This window comes from Macrosteles quadrilineatus, unplaced genomic scaffold, assembly GCF_028750875.1.
Source record: "Macrosteles quadrilineatus isolate MER2022 unplaced genomic scaffold, UCM_ALF_1.0 Scaffold_9__3_contigs__length_116548681, whole genome shotgun sequence".
Taxonomy (NCBI): domain Eukaryota; kingdom Metazoa; phylum Arthropoda; class Insecta; order Hemiptera; family Cicadellidae; genus Macrosteles; species Macrosteles quadrilineatus.
In genome coordinates, this window is record NW_026542602.1 from 59,021,274 (window position 1) to 59,039,422 (window position 18,149).

General features: G+C 37.1%; 1 protein-coding gene across 4 annotated transcripts in view; it reads right to left on the reverse strand.

The window, feature by feature from the left end:
• LOC129002560 (transducin-like enhancer protein 4) overlaps positions 1–18,149 on the reverse strand; it is a 125,171-nt gene that overhangs the window by 23,721 nt on the left and 83,301 nt on the right. For all 4 annotated transcript variants that reach the window (XM_054430451.1, XM_054430450.1, XM_054430453.1 and 1 more), the window contains one exon: positions 15,216–15,241. In XM_054430451.1, the coding sequence (XP_054286426.1) occupies positions 15,216–15,241 (26 nt within the window). The remainder of the gene's footprint in view (positions 1–15,215; positions 15,242–18,149) is intronic.

Below are 18,149 nucleotides of genomic sequence, written 5' to 3' on the forward strand. Positions count from 1 at the left end.
TTTGTGAAAAATTGTTCAAATTATCATCATACGCCAAATATGAAATAGCAATAATAATAGAAAATGTCCTAGGAATAATAAAATTTACAAGCAAAATACAAGTAGGTTTAATAGGTAAAAATTCTCAATTGAGCGCTATTTCACCTTAATACTAAATAATGAAGCTAATTACAAACCCGATTCCAAATATAAACCACAACAGAACCGCGGCAATAAATACAAGGCTTGAAACGATACCGGTAATCGCGCAAGAGAAGATAATAAAGATGCAGGCGAGGAGAGCAAAACACCTTTAATTAATATAAATCTAGTTTGGTAGATTGCCGGTAGGGTGCGGCAGTGGTGTGTTAATTGGGATAATTAGAGTAATTACAAGGAGGGGGGAAATCCCGTGTGGGGAGGGGGTGGTTCCCTCCCCCCTGGCGTGTTAGACAAGGGTAGTTGATGTAGTTGACGCCAGAGTTCTCTAGTATCACACCTCCACCACAACCGAACCGCCGTGCTCTCTCTCACCCCCGCTTCTCCCCCCTCATGTCTCTCTCCCACACTTTCCTTCCCCCCAGCGTCTACTTTACGCCGGTATTTTCTTAATGACGCCTTTTTGAAAGCGTCCTTTTGTCCTGATTTGCGGTAAACAGTCCTTTTCATCCGGCTCGGGCCGGGACTCTGGTTTCTTTTGAGGGTTTGTAAAGAGTCTTTGTATACGGGGAGTTTTCGGGTTTTATCTTGGCTGTGGTTGATTAAGAGGGGGAGAGATGATTTCCTGCGAAACTTTATGTTAAAAGATCGCATTTGGTTGAAATACTAAATGTAAAGAAGGGTGGATAGTTTAGTGGTTGGAGTGTGTGACTTGCGTCCTGGTGTCTTGGGTTCGATTACCGCCAATCACTAATACTGTAAGCTAAGACGATGGTATCGAAGACATATGGTTCGGAGTCCACTGTTAGTGAAAATCCCTTCTACGCTGTATAATTCATTTAAATAATGCATCATTCTCAATTAATTAAATGTAAAAGTAAGTAGGGAAATGTTGCTTTATTTTCTAAAAGAAGAGTTTAATAGTTAAACTATTGTTTTTGGTTAGACAAGTCAACAACAAGTTGCTGAAATTTGTTGTATTACGTTTTACAAAGAGTAATGCAGTATTAAAAAAAACGAATGATAGCAAAACGTTCAGTTGAAAATGCCTTATCCGTACTATCTGGAGGAGCGAGCTGGGATACTGGTAGAGCGCGAGACTTCGGTATCTGAGGTCCTGAGTTCAAATCCCACCAAATCATCAATAGATTTTATCCAAGTGATAATGCCGCAACCCCTAGATATAATCTGAAATAATGCAAAAAACTATCCCGGGTTATAAAAAAATAGAGCCTAGAGTCCTACGACAAAAAATGCCTATCTTTCTAACGTTTTATTGTATAACGCTACTATATTATCTCCGATTTCACATCAAATTCTAGTTAATTAATTACCATAACACCCTCAGACACACTTTAATCGTTCATCAAAACATTGCAATACAAAAGCACATCCCCTCCCCTCTCCACCATCATGACCCTAATGTGTGTTGTAGCGTTGTAGCATAGCGTGAGTGGTAGGCGGCACGACACCCTAAACATCCCCTACTTTATTGTATTTCCCGCGGTTTCCGTGCGCCCCGGCTGTTTCCCGCGCATATTTAAGCTACAGCGGTAATCGCCCTGATTACGACGTTGTTCGCAATCACGTGACGTTGCCTGATTTCGCCTTTTTGTCGTTAATGTCGAGTTAATGTTCGGAAAATTACAACCTTTCCTTATTTGTGTGCCTAACCTTACACGGACCAGCGGTTATGGATTATGAATAGCATTTGTGTTTGAATGTTGTATTAAATTTTAAGTTCACTTGTTTTCAAATGTGTAGGTTTGTTAATGTGTTATTATTTTAGAATTGTACAATTTACTCATTACATGGCGTTAGTTTTTTTTTACTTTGAGGATGTTTTTTTTTACCAACCAATTTTAATTCAAGTTAAGTGATCGGTTTTTTTTCATTTTGTTCAGAAACAACAGTGAGGATTATGAAATGAAAAGGCATAAATTCCGTCTTTAGGAGGTTTGGAACCCGCAAGCTTCCTCTGAACCTATGATTGAAACCGATGATAACCCCTAGGACGCTAGTCTCCGGCCTGGGTTAGGTGATCACATTGTTTCAGGCTAGGCCTAGAGGTTGCGTCATTATCACTTACCACTTAGAAAAAAATTAGTTAGTGATAATACAACTAAAAAAATAAAAAATAGTTAGTGATGGGTGGGATTTGAACCTGGGACCTTGGAGACCAAGTCCCGCGATCTACTACTAGACCAACTCGCTCTCTACTCTTATGCAAGCTTATGTGTCTCCATACGCTCACGATAATTTATAGTTACTTTAAAGTTACTTTTTTATCATGGTAGTAAAAACTGTATCAAGGTTCTCGATTTTTTTGTCTAAAACGAAACCAAGTGTAACGCATTGTGAATTTGAAACTCCCCTCGTCCAAGATCGCGTTATGTCTGTGGATCCAAGAGTGGCAATTTTTCACCCTCGTTTCCCCAGCCAACGACTCGGAACTGTTTGCCAGGCGTGCCAATTGTCGGAAATCGGTTCGTAAAATTTAGAGTCGTAAAGTTGGCAACAAACAATGCAAAGTGTCTTTTACGCGTCTCCGCAATCCAGACACTGTTTAACTGCCTCTGTAGAACCTACGAGTTGCTGAGGTGTGGAAACATAAATCAAGTCTGTGCAGCTCGTATTGTGCTCACAGTCTTTGTACAACTCTGGCTGGAGTATGTGTTTACGCATTATAGAAAAACAATTGGTAGAATTTCTTGAAAACGAATGGTGGATTTTTTATAACTTGATAAAAAATCAGTTAGGTCTAAATGTATCAGTAAATAGACACTTTCGAACCATCAAAACACTACTGAAATTTTAGGATAAAACCTCCTTATCTGAGGCGAGTACTAGTATATCCAATCAGAACCAGTTTTCCAGACTTGTTAATCTATTGGGAAAATCCATTCATAGATCTGCTAAGTAAAACAAATCCCAGATTTGATCATTTTACAAGAGTAACAAACAATGTATATTTATTTGTTTTGAATTGGATTTGCATAATAAAATAGAATCATAACATAGAGTACAACTTAAGCAGATAGGTAGAACATAGTACTTCACAGTGCGTCCCTAGTCAAAGGTATTTCGCACCAACTGGACCACACATTGTATAACACTCCGGTTCAGATGTCTGTGTACGCCTACAGTAACAATATCTGTATTTAGCATCTGCTGAGCACAAAGCGTTGAATCAGCATTCATGTATTCAGCACAAGACAGAACTGTATCTGTATGTCGGCTCAGACTGCAGAATGGGAATGGGGATATCAACGGAGAAATGGAGCAAACATTTCAAACTCTACTGGTTTGCAGACAATCGCATTTGGAATTCAAATTGTTAAAAGAAACAAGATTTTTCGTTATAGGTATTTTACAGCGAAAACTGACGTTTTCAATACTGTACATGCATTGCGGATCTAATGCAGTTGTTTAATCTTTAGAGCCAAAAGAAACCAGCTGTAGTCGAAGATACAAATGTAGATTGCTGTACATTTTTCTGACTTGAAAATTCATCCGTTAATTTTGGCGAACCGATTGATTATACGTTATTGCATCGCCGAAGAAGGTGTTTTACTACAATAATACATTATAACATGTTGCCTTAACTAAGATATTTGAAAAATGTTATTTTTTGTGCGGAGTAATACGTGTCGTTTATAAAAACCGTGGCAGTTGTTCATATGCAATAGAACCATTTAGCGTTGTCCTCAGATTTTTCAGGAAAATAGTTCCTGTTGCAGTAACTACTTTTATACATATAAAAAATTGTTCTGTTTAGGAATATAAACAATAATTGCTGCATCAAAAAACATGAAACTGGACGTGAAGAATGTTCACTATGTAGCATTATAGCTTAATTCCACAAACATGGTAAAACCCGGTGAATTTACATTATTCATGAACACGATTAATTGAAACCCGGGAGTGTTTCGCAAACAGCTTAAACTAAAAAAAAGATTCCGGGAAATTAGCTGCAAATGAGTGAAAACCTGACCGGTGAAAAAAGAAGAAAGCTATTTTAGGATTGCACAATTATGCGGGGAACTCGCCGCAAGGCAATTAACGTTTCAAAACACATAACATGGCGCAGGCTGGCCAACCACCGACATAATGGGGGATAATTGTTGCCAACCTCACGGCCAAACATCCCCACACACAAACAGATGTTGGAATAATCAGGGTTGGTTTAAACTAAGTGGAAAATCTGGAGTGTTTGTAAGAGGACAAAATTAAGTTTTTTTTTAAATTGTTTACATAATAATTATCAACACCAGATGTTATTTGAACACATGATTGTTATTTGAGGTTGGCTTGTTGTTTGTCAGGTATTGTTAATATTATGTCAGTAGCTTTTAAAGAATGGGGAAAAATCGAACCGAGGACCTCCAGATTTAGTTAAAGATAATGAAATTACAACCAATTTCAAACTTATGTAGAGTAAGAAAACATAGTTACATATATTAACCACCACAATATAATGGTTAGAAAAATAAAGGAGAGGTAAAAAGTTCAACTCAATATTGAATTTAAATTTCAGTAAACTGGTTAAAATCGTACTATGAAACACTTATCGTATAAAATCATCGTATGGTTGACACTTTTCTGGCATTTAAAAGAATATCTAGAAGGAAAACACAATTTTCCAAAAAGAAAATTAGATCCATTAGAGAAGAGATGCGATAGTCCCACAAACATCAGCGCTCCACGCGGCCTGTGGCGGCACTAAGATTAATAGTGTATAAAGTTGTTGGTGAACCGCAGCGGCGCAAAAATCGATGCGTTTTGGCGAGCGACGCCGCAACCCCCCCCCCCCCCCCCTTCCCAACGACCATCCTCCCCCTCCAACGCTTATTGTTAATTACTCTTCAGGGCTGCTGCTTTTTAGGGTTAATTTCCGGAGCGACGTGTGTATATTGTAACAGCTCGTCAACCGGCTACATAACACTCCCCCGCCGCTTCCCGCCAAAATAAACATCGATCCCGCCGTAACTACCGCCCCACTGCTGTTCGGAAAATATCGGCGGTGTACTACTCTTTCTGACGACATCTGTACACTGTATAGCGGACTGTTCGATTGTATTTTATATTCGTGAAACACCAGTGAACATCGAAACGAAAATACGAAACAAAATTAAATTATTTCTAAATGTAAACTTTATAGTAATAACTATTTAGCTAAAACAATTTACGGTTCATATATTACTTCGTTTAGCAAAAAAAATTTCTGTTAGGTTTATTCATGATTTACATTATTTCCTGAGGGTTGAAATTAGCCACGTTATTTCTTCGTAATGTGACAAAAAATAGTCTATTCTTATTCTGTGGTAGTATTACGCCTTTTTTTACTTAATAAGGTAAAAATAGTCATGTAAGTTATTTTTTGTTGAATTTACTACCAAATGTTAAGTTTTAAAAGTAACAAAATCAAAAGCTTAGTATTTTTGTTCTATAAAGAAACTTTATGTTACTGTGATACATGATGTATTTGATAAAAATAATATACAGCACGTCAAAAATGTATACTTATTTAAATGAAAACTAAACACACCTATTTAAACTGCAGATGTCTCTATAATACACATGATGAATAATACTGCACTTCTAAACGAAATACACAATCTTAAGTGTAATATTAGTAAAATATCCCAAGTATGAATATCATTGAACGTATGAATTTCTCCCCTACGACATGTCAGTATCATACTCGTTTAGCGATGATGGGGTTTTATGAGCTCTAATGCTCGCGTCAAGAGCAATATTGAAACATTTCCCGACAGAAGGGAGCGTTTCATGAGATACTGTCGGGTTTTATACCGTCTCATGAAATGTGAGGACACGATGCGTTATTTATATTGGGAGTTATGGATTCAGACATTAGCTAGAGTTGTTGATCAAAGTAATAAAAAAATGTTGTGGTAATAGGACTAACTTCCCTGGCAGAAAGCAGGGCGAGAAGCACAATACTTGCAAAAGTGAATAAATAGATTCTGTCTCATGATTATGGGTTGGCATTCTCAAATATAAAAATTGTTCCTTACCGTATACAAATTTTAAAATCTTTATATATATTATGAAAACAGCCTTTTAACAAGTTATTGACTTCTCGGGATACTAAAACTTAACATTTCAGTAGTCAAGGAAATTTTCCTTCTCGTTTAGTAGATAAGATCAGGATATGGATCTATTGACCTTACCATGAACTTTACGAAAAAATATTTCTCACAGGGGAACTCGTCAAATCCTTAAATAGTTTAAATTGCTTTTTTAGAGAGTAAATTTAAAATAAATGTTGGATATGCACTCTAAATTCAATAATCAACTGGCAAAGTCAACTCGCCCTTTTGGTAGTGAAGCGGAATGAGTGAATGGAACTCGTAAAAAACTCTCAAGTTTTGGTGGAGTTTCCTCGTTAAAACAGCCCAAAACACCCCACTGTACCCGTCGGCGACAAAACTGCGGGAAGTGATTTGTCGGGCGAACGATTTAATAACAGTTGTGAAACCCAGCATTGACGTGCAGGGGGATTGGAAAATGATGCACAAATTTAAACAGATTTCGGGAGGGTTTAAATGTGACGCTTTTATTAAGAGGGGCGCTCCCCCACAGAGGGAGCGAGGGTGCTTTTCAATTCGATGAACCCAATTATTCAAACACATAAAAGTGGGGAGACAGCCCCACACATATGGCGCGGGGAGAAAAATCAACAAGACAGATCAGGAGGTAATAAAATAGGGTTCTGGAGCACTAATCCGGCCGCAGCTACTAGCGCCCCTGGCGGCGACAACACGCATCTGCCACCGGCGATACAGTATTTACATTGCTAATCAGTCGCTTTGGCCGAGGAGGAGGGGGAGGGGGGTTCGTAAAAACTTGGACACTTTTATTGCTAATTTACATATCCCGAAGAGAAAATTTATTCCGTTTAATAAAATGTAAAAGCACGCTCGGCGAAGACCGGGTTTTATTTCGCTTAAATTTCCTTCCGCGATTTCCATTCGGGGGGAAACTTTTCATTTATTTCGCGAGCTGAATAACATTTCTGGATAATTGGTCTGGTCACTCAATTGCTAGTCAGAATTTAATATGTTGAATTTTTAATACACTATTATCAATCGTATCCACACAAATTGTGTTGGTATCGAGAGTGCAATTTGAAACTACGAAATGCATCACAGTATTTATTTTACTTTTATCTGGGTAATCTCTGTGATTTCAACAGATATTGATTTAAAACTAAAATAAAATTACTATAGACTTGGCTAAATAGGCTATTAACGAAAATTGCCAACTAATTTCGAACGTAAATGTCAATCTTTAGACATTAAAGATTTTAATTTAGACATTTTTCATTTGTACTTTAGCTGTGTTAACGGAAACGACCTAAATTATATTTTAAGTAGCTTACAACCCACTACCACAAAACCCAACACTATTCAGAACGCATTTCGAGTCTCCTCCTAACAGATAAAACCACCACACCTCAATTCCAGCTCAACAACAAAGACACAAACGAAAGCAGTGAGGATCTAAATTTAATAACTAGAACGTCATTGTTGAACAGCTGATGAGTGTACGCTAACAGCTGTTTGGCAGATTTATCGCGGCATTAACGTCCCTGTCTTTAGATTACTATTTACGACTGACTGATTACGAGTTATGCCGCTCTTCGACTTTTTCACGACTGTTATTCCTTCTTTACGTCGGGACAGTGATTGTGCGACACGTCAAATTATAAAACGCTATAGAGTTTATGTGTGAGCTTGCGGTTTCAAAATAGTCATTGATATTTCAAGGCTGACTTATAAAAAATGAAATCTTTTCAATTCGTTAATGTTATATAAAAACTTGATAACAAGTAGTTATAACTTCAGAATTAATAATACAACTTTTAAGCGGTTTTCGGTTAAAGTAGAGCCACATAAGAATTAAATTACTTAATTAACTACCTGATAAACAATTGTATCATTAAACTGATAATCCATCCACCTAATTTTAATCTAAATAGTTTTAGTCTACAAAAAAATATTAAAATTTAGAAAGTTCATGAAACATAAAAAATATGGGGTTTTGTAGATTAATTAAAACAATAAAAAATTTGACTAAACTCTATAAAAAGTAAACAATAACATTGGTTTAAACATCTTTCCTCGCATACAACACCATCCAAATATATAGTATACTCAAACGTATGTGTTAAAACAAAATACCAACGAACATTGACATAACGGTCGGTAACCATCGCGCACTGCAAAACGCTAGGGGATGAAAATAATAAAGCCACGTCCGACAAACTGGGACGGTGATCAAATGAATGCGGGTTATAAAAACACATGTTGTCCCGACAATAACCACCCCCCCCGTTATAGGGGGGAACCCCCCCCCCCCCCCAAGCCCCCCCAACAATCACAAACCGTAACTTTGGTCGTGTAGCGTAACTTGACCACAACACGCAAAGTGGGGTTGATATAACACGACGACTAGTGTGTCACATGTGGGTGAAATAGGGTTGGAGTTTGATTAGTCAAAAAAAAAAAAAAAAAAAAAAAATAGTAGCAATAATGTGTAATAACTTGGTTTAACCTTTACTGTATAGGGTGTAAAAAGTTCATAGGGAACGCCAAATAGACTTACCCTACAGTAAAATCTGAAAGATGTGAATTGTTTCACCTCCGTGCATTACTGTATCATGTTTTATTTACTAGGACAGCAATATAGGGTCAAATTTTACTAAGTACACTTTAGTTTTCGATTGGCATTCCAGAAGATAAGCAAAGGCGTGCTATTAGTTGTATTAGCTTGAAATAGATTCGTAAAGATAACTAATATAAGGTAAAAACCCCCGTTGCAGAAAACCTTTAAGCGAATTTCCATTTCCTAATTAGATTTGTATTCAACTTTTTTCATATCATGTATTTTTTTTAACCATCAGTGCCTGATGTGGTGTTAGGGTACGTTACTTTGGTTAGGTTAGTTTAGAAACGTACTCAATTTTGTTTCTGTTCGTAACTATTTCTGAATGTCACTCTCTCTACCTGACTAGAAAGTTGTCCGGTTCATACCCAGCTCAGAAACACATCTTAAAACTATATTTAATCAAGGAGTTGGTTACTTGGTCAGCGGCCAGTGGCGTGACGGTCGTGACGTAAAGTTCGCATGCACGGAATGTCACGCGCGTGTGTTTGAAGGCGTCAACCCGTTTGTCGGAATTAATTTACCGTCACAGCACATGCTATTTACCTCAGGTTAAGTGGGGATTTATTATAACCGTTGTGATTGCAAGTGTGTAAGTGTTATGTTGTATATGCGTGGTTAAATTTGTGCTTAAGTGAAAAAATATTTCTTCAATATAATTTCTCACTTTAAAATAGACTCTTATTGACCATGACTTGTATATTAATTTGAACAATATACAATGCAAAACTAACAAGGGATGATCTAAAGTCTACTTCATTATTGGTAGACCTTGGGGTTTAAGGTATAATGATAATTAAACATAAAATTAACATTTACTTGGCTTTGTACAGTGATTAAATTATTTGGTTTGTGTTTACAAATATAACACCATTTAATAAAATTATGTGATAATATATTTCAAATTTAACAAATATAGGTAGGCCTACATTTAACGACAACTATAACTAAGTGTGTGTTTCTGGCTTGTTTAAAAGATTTTACACGGAAAATCCACTAAAACTGCGGTGGCGAATTGTCATGTTACCATTCACACAACAACACAACTGACTCATATCCCTATCATACCCTGTACAACCCCTAATGAAACACTGGGGTTCCCTTCATCCTTAACCATTTCCATTTCCCACTTTCGCCCTCGAAATCATAAAGGCTCTGATCTTTTCAAAGAGGGTGAAAAATTTTGTGAAAAAATCCTGTAAAAACGGTCTGCCGTTGAAAGGTGGCTTATTATTGATTCCGCCGGGTTCGAGTGCAGATCTCAAACAAAGCTTGATAAGAGGGGAAATAAATGTAATTGAATTTGATCTTCGAATTCACTACTAAAGGTATCTTTATTTGATTTTGCTTGTAATATTTTGAAAGATCTAGTAAAGTTATATCTTAGCAATAACTTGATGGAGACAAATTTACTTAATTTGAACAAAAGGTAAGAGTACAGTAGGCCTACAATATTACCGTAAGAAGAGCTTAACTTTTCATAACAACACAATTGGATGTCACCCTATAATCATACAAGGTTGCCATCCCTTATATTCTGTCCATTGACAACCCTCCCCCTTCACTGGACCAAGCAGCCTAACCAGAGGCTGTATGAAAACAATACACATCAGTGAATTTTGAAAATCGAAGCTGATAATCTGGGGCAGGGGTGTTTTTTTGGTCCGGAGGGGAAACATAATGCCCCGGGGTTACCCTCGTCTCGGCTTGTGTCCGATCTTTTGACCCCCCCCCCCCATATATCCCCCCCAGGACAATATTGCCTACGCTTGAACGGACACATTCTCACTCCACTTGCGGTGTAACCCTACTTAGCAGGGGCTCTGTGTGTGTTGTATACCGTCGGGGGAGGTTGCATTTCATTTGGTTTGTAATGCTTGAAGCTGTACTTATATTTTATGCGGTGGACATTTAAAAAACTTGTATTTTTACTGTATTTGACATTTAGCTACGGTTTGGTTAAATATTTAGTTGTTTTAGTAACTAAAGCTGGATTACGATGGTACTGTACTTATAAAATAAATATACAAAACAATAACGAGTAGAGCATGAAACAGTGGTCAGTGGTTCTAGGTGTAGCAATAACTAGACCAGCAGCGTTAACTACAGATAGATGCAAACAATTTGACCTACGACAGAATGTGTTTATGTCAATTATTGATTTTATCATATAGTATAGACATCAGTTCAACCAAGCCAGATTAATAAATACAACGACTATAAAAAAAATATATTTTTAGGTCAAATGAGCTCTCAAAGAAAACAAGCTAGGAAATCCAGAAATGTGTAACACCGGTATAGTTCATTCAACCATGAAATGTCTGAATAAAATATCAGCTACGGCTAGTCTATATTGGAGGGAAGTCTACATTAATATCAATAGTGACTGATATCAGTGCTTAGAACACATAACAGTTCTATGTAAATTCGTAAGCTGCAGTATTGTCTGTTTGTGAACACTACTTTCTCATCTGAAGTGAGATAAATCTGACATCATCAGTGTTTTACGTGAATCACCAACAAGCAATAGTCACTCCAAACAAACCCAGACTTCATGACGAGTAGTGAGTTCGTTATGCGCGCAATTCACGTCCATAACTGGCGCGTTTCATTAAATGCATAAAAGATGATTGCGAAAATAAAACGAAACAAGGCCGAGTTGATCAAATTGTCGAATAAACATTGAAACAGCGCCGGATACAACGGCGTTATTACAATGGGAAATAAAATAACCCGAGAGTCGGTTAACAAAGGGCATTAAAAAGCAAAACCCTGTTAGAGCTCCCCTCGCAATCATACCGCTCCTCCGCTGCGGCTACACGAATGTTTTATACACTTGTTTGTTACATTCAAACAATATGTTGTGCATCGATGTTTTTGTTTAACAACTTGTTTCTGGTTGGAATATTTTTATTTGGGTGATTTAAATCCCCGCAGGGTGTTTGAATATTTGTAGTGGACGTTTTATATTAAGTTGTAATTCGTTTTCCACCAAAGTGGGTTTAGTTTTCCCCTTTAACGTAACAAGCCTGGTACCAATGCTGTTTGCAAAGAGATATCGATGAAAATTATTTTTGAGGTTTCTGATTGGCCTCATGGTGGTCGGTGTAAATACTTGAAAAGATAACCAAATAAACCTTTGAAGGCGAGTACAAATACTTCCAAGAATGTCGGAGTACTTTTTTCATCTCATACATAAATAAGTATTTTACTAATAGCAATGTTAATACAATGTTACTACATAATAGGTTAGATTTTTTGATATATTGAAGTAACCGATCGGGATTTAAAGCACACGCGGTGTGAAAATGAATAAAACCAACTGAGGCAAACAGAAATAATCGGATTTGATATTTTCGTCACTTCAATTTCCACTCTGACTATTCTAACAGTTACTCCCTCGCAATACATGTTGCACCTCTCACGTGATTATTTTCTCAAACCCAGCTGCAAATCATATTCCACATGTACACATTGTATGAACGACGAATCTCCATGATAAAAAACCAGAAAGCAACGAACAAACTGAGACACATAAACCATAAAGACAGAATCGTCGAGTTGTTTTTGTTCCGACCGAATAAAAGCTGGCAAGGGATGGGATTAACCTGGGGGCAATATGTTGAAGGGGTGAGGGACGGGGTTGCTTGGCATTCAGCACCAGTTCTGTACTTTCCGTGGGGAGGGGGGGGGGTAAAATAAATGCCAGGCCGACTCGAACAAACCCGTGGAATACTGATTGACCGCTGTATCTGAGAGAAGCGACTGCCTCCCTCTATTGGGGATAAAAAGAATAGGTAAACTCAAACCGATCGAACATTGTATATGTGAACTCACTGTCTGCGTCTGCGGGTTTGTAGCTAAAAAAAATCCGTATCGTTGTTTTGTTTAGCCACAAAAGTAGTGTATTTCCTAATTGTATATATAATGCCAGTAATTGACCTACAAAATACCTACAAATTGATAAATCGGTGGCGCGTTTCCAGGTCCAGGTGTATATGGCTGTGGCGACTAGCGCCACGTCTAGCATGATGGACTAATCGCAGAAAGCTATGTCGTAGTTCCGGGACCCGATGTAATCACTAATATTTTTTGAGTAAAGTTAGAAAAGTTCCTTCAACACTGTCTCGCTTTGCTTAATGGGTTCCAGACTCAAACCCGAGGCCAATGTGGACAGGTTGACAACCACCAACCTATTTTTTTTGTTTTTGCAAAAAAAAATATGTTGAAGCCAAAATGAACAAATACTCCCTACTTCTAAGAGCACTAAATTGGCCATTTACCACGCCGTTGTCGTGATAACAGCCGGAAGTGAGGTCGGAGGCTCTGGCAACACCGGAAGTGGCCGAGGGGTGCGTCATATCTAAGGGTGCTTATCTCGGAGCGGTTATTAATCTGTGAAATGAGGGGAGCGTTTAATGCGGGGCGTTAGTAGGGAGAAAAGAGGGTTCTGGCACTTGTAGTAGTGGGGGGGGAGGGGGGGGCAAGTGCAATAACTGTAAATAACAGTGGCAGTGCTTTGGACCAGGCTGTAATAAAGATTAGATTTGTTGTGGTAAAGCACAGTTTTATGGACAATAGTCAGCTCGTATGTGCATTTTATGTCTTTATGTTTTATGTCGTATACTTGAGCTTAATTTTTAATAGGGGAAATTACTGTTGCGTAAATTGTTATATCGACACCGAAATTGTACAATTTAGGTAGCGATTGAGAGCATTGTGTTTACAGATAAAAAATTACTGGGTCATAATCGCTGGGTTAGTTTGCAGTTAGGCAAAATATGATTTTAAATGTCCAACGAAAGAAATGACAATAATTTTATTTCATTAAGTGTACATAAATGCTAATCAAGTAATCAAGTAATCGAACTGTAGAAGCGCTAAAACTGTAGAATTTAATTATTAGTATTTATGAGAGTTATTTAACAGTTTTGTTTACAGACTTTAAAGCAAACCAACCAGTTAGAGTACTTAGCACAAAGCAAACGATATTTTTTGTATCCAACTAAGGAAAAAGAATTGTTTTTTAAACCACAGAGATAATTTCGAAGCATTTCCCCGCAATTGCCGCAAACACGCCAGTAGCGGCCAGATATGTTGTAAAAGCTCAGTTTTGTTTCAACTCTTTGCCGATAACCCGACAGATATTTTATTCCATCTCCGCAACCCTTTTGTCATATTTTATCCAGTAAATGTTTATTTCTGACGGTTCGATCAATTCGACAAATACAGCGGATCGTCGCGTTTTTGTTATATTTTGTTTTCGAATGACGAAACTCCCAATGTACCCGATCATTTATCTTTTATCGGTTTTTCTATCGAATTGATTGATTGGTCGGACGTTGCAGTTTTTATATGCCGCGATTGAAAAGCGTTCGTTAATTGGAAATCCGTTATTGAAAAGGATGAAAAATAAATTGCTTAGTTATTTTTACCAGACTGATTTTTATTGGGGAGATTGGAAAGAGTATCTTTTGGTTTCCCCGAAATAATTTTGGACGTCATGTTTTACCAACAAAACCAGCAAGTAACGCTAACTACTACTACTGTATACCTTTCGTAATGGATTACTTTTCAAGAAGAAAATTCATATTTCTAATACACTTGTGTTTAAATGTCTATCTAACTAAAGGCTTCATAATATGCAAGTTTAAAATAAATAATGTTAAAAAATGTTTTTGAGCCAACTACTTAGATAAACCGAGAAGTCTATTACACGTTTGAAATATTCGGTATTTACGCGTTTATATTTAGCAAATAATGTATAGTCGGAGTCTGCCTCTGAATAACTCTACGTTCGCGTTGTGGTATCCGCTCCCAAACTGCGAGTTCGGACCTCGGACCGTTCCGCTGCTGAATTCCTCCAAGGAATGCTCCAGAAGCTGGCGAATTCTCCCCACCTTGTTAATATTCCGCCGTCGCTTACGAATTCCGCATTTATTTGATATGCGGCAGGCGAGTATCTGCCTTTATAAGGTATTCAATACGTCTGCCTCTGCCTCCCACACGCGAAAACTCGAATATTCCGCGAGCGATTTGTTGCTAACAAACACATTGTCCGAAATGTTATTGGATTTTACGAGAGAGTACTTCTTTTTTATCTTCAAGATATACTTATCTGTTTGCAAAATTTGGTTGATTAGATTAGTTTTGACACATTACAGCAATAATTTTTAGAATTATACTCAAATCGCTGTCTATGAATCAAAGAATATCTCTCAGAATTTTAAATTCTCTCAATCAGATCCATATTAATTTATTTACGAAAACATCTTCCATATCACATATGTCCATATCAAAAACAATATTGAACTCAAAAAACAAACCGAATTCGTGAATTACTCACGTATTGACATAAAATTAAAAAAAAAAGATGTTTTACTCACATGTCTTTCTTCAGCAGAGTTGATTCCTGTAAAAAAAGAAAAAAATATAAAACAAGAGAAAAATATGTATAATCATATAATACAAAGATACAAACTGCAATGGTATGTTTAGCTTGGAGACACACACACACTATCACAGCTTTTGTAGTACACATGTTCACTTCTGTTGCATTAATTTGATCAGATTACACAAAGAACGTCAAAGCAACTCTATCCATTCTGAATCTCTTGACTTTTATATTTCATTGAAAAGCTTTATAATTCTTTTTACAGACACTTTGTGGGATCAAAACTTATATAAGCAAAAACCATTTTAAGAGTGGACTGCAATGTAATATTACACTTAACTGATGCTACAGCACATTTTTTAGAAATTTTAATATTTATAAATTTAATTAATGACAATCTAGAACTGTATTTTATAATGGTAACTGATTATACTCGATCAATTTAAGTTTAGCAAATTGGGCTTACGATGGAATCCTAACTACGGTAGGCCTATAACGATGCTTGTGGATTTAATAATAATAACAAGGAAAATTAAAGAATATATCAAAATAATGGAGCCATAAAGGCTTTTTCCTGAGATACTAATAACTGCATTTTATCATCTTGCATAGAATTGCATCCAGTTATAAATTTATATAAACTTATAAAACTTATAAAAAAGACTCTTCTCAATGTTAGGACTGGTCTAAAAAAGTGTTTCAATATTTTTACACAAAATAACAATAACAAAAAAATCTACATACAATAATTTTAAACTTTTTAATTGAAACAATGTGTCAAGCATAACAATACATTTCACCATCGTAAACCCAGCAGGTTAATTAAAGCCCAAATGAATTGTTTCCATTATTATAAAACACATGTTTAATATTCCCTCCAAATCTACCATTGGACATGTAATCAATCAGCTGTTCTGGCCAAAGCTGTCCCTGTAAGCCCATTACGGAGCTTTGATCCGTGTTTACCTGCTGTGATAGTGTTGATGAACAAACCCCCCCCCCTCGTGTACCTTTGTTGCAACACCCCCCCCCCCCAGCTAACATAGGTGTCGTGTCGGGGCTATATTGTACTAATTAGTGTGCGCTGGATCGCGCGGGGTTTGTGATATTTTTAATTTTACGAGAGGTGTGTTACATTTGTGGTGTGATTTAACATTGCTCTTATAACACCAGTAGCTGTAGGTGTTAAGGTTGGCATTTGTTTTTTATATTTTTATTTTATATTGTTTCATAATAATTATACGTTTTTAGATAGTAAAATAAGAGTAAAGATGGGTGAAAAAGAATGGACATAAGAAGCGGGTTAGTCTTAAAAAATCTGTATGCGAAGAGTCCATAGATTAATTAATTATTATTTACTATTTCTGATTGTCATGACAAACAACAATCGAGATTGATCTTTTTTTGCGATACCAAACAAAATTAATAAAAATAATTCAATCTAAAGCCATTTACAACCCCCCCCCCCCCAAATCAATTGTTATTGGCCAAAATGAAGTGCTATGGCTGTAGTGAAAAAGTTGTATGTTGGTTTCGGTCCTATTTGGAGTCCCGACTGCAGGTTACCAAAATTGGGAGTGAGACATCAGATCCGCTTTGCAAATTGCGTGGTGTTCCTCAAGGTAGTTGTTTAGGACCTGTGCTGTTCAATTTGTACACGACTTTTCCAGAAGTGTAGAATATTGTACGGCACACTTGTATGCTGATGACTGCCAACTACACTTGTCATACAAGCCAGACAAGACATCAGAAGCAATCCGGCTCATCAATGCTGATTTGCACAGCATTTTTCAATGGTCTGTCATGAATGGCCTTGGATTGAATGTTGACAAGTGTGTAGTCATGCATACTGGACCAAACATTATGATGCAGGAATTGAGTAAATCTGCTATAGAAATCACCCTTGATGGCATGAGATTGTCTGTTTGCGACACTGTCAACACACTTGGTGTTGTACTTGACAAAGACCTCTCTTTTTCTGACCATGTCACATCTGCAGTTCAACGTGCAGTGGGTAGACTGAGAGGTCTTAGCAGATTTAAAACTCTACTGCCAGAATATGCCAAAATGCAACTCATGCGGTCCTTGGTCCTCCCAGCCTTTACATATTGCTTTCCTGCATATGGAAACAGCATCTCTAAGGAGGATATGGCAAGAGTTCAAAGAATTCAAATTCTGCAGTAAGGTTCATTTTTGGCCTTAACCGCTTTGACCACGTGTCTTCCTTCCGAGATGCTGCAAAGCTCATCCCAATGGATGAAATATGCAGGAGGCTGACCTGCTGCCTGGTCCACAAAGTGCTCACGCTGGGAGAGCCTCAGTACCTCAGCGAGAGGCTTTAGTACAGGGGGGAGATCTGCCTGCGTGGTACTCGTTCCGACCGCAGGCTTCACTTTCCTAAAGTGAGGCTTGAGGTTGGAAGAAAGTCATTTTCTTATTTTGGCCCGCAGTTGTATAATGGCCTCCCTCAGGACATAAAGAGCTCCAAATCGTATGGCTCATTCAGGGCCGCAATGCATAAAAACAAATGTAAATTGTAAATGTTTTTTTCTTTGTAGTTTTTTGTATATTAAATTTCTGTATATATTAGGTTAGTTTAGTTTTAGTTTGACTTGAGTAAGTTTGAAAATCATGTATATGAAACTCGCTTGTAAATAAAGGCCTTTTTATTTATTTATTTATTTATTTATCATCCAACACACTTGAAATGCAGCTTTGGTCAGGTTTTAGAGTATGTTAGATTCGTGTGTTTAATTTTTTTCGAAAAGGGAATACATTTCTTTAAAACCGTGAACATGGAAAACTGACCCAAACCAACATATTGAACAAAGCGTGTATTTTCATAAAAGTTAGTAGGCCTATAAGATTTTTTTTACATTGCACCAACGCGAATACACATTTCCATACATACTGTATCTCCGTTCAT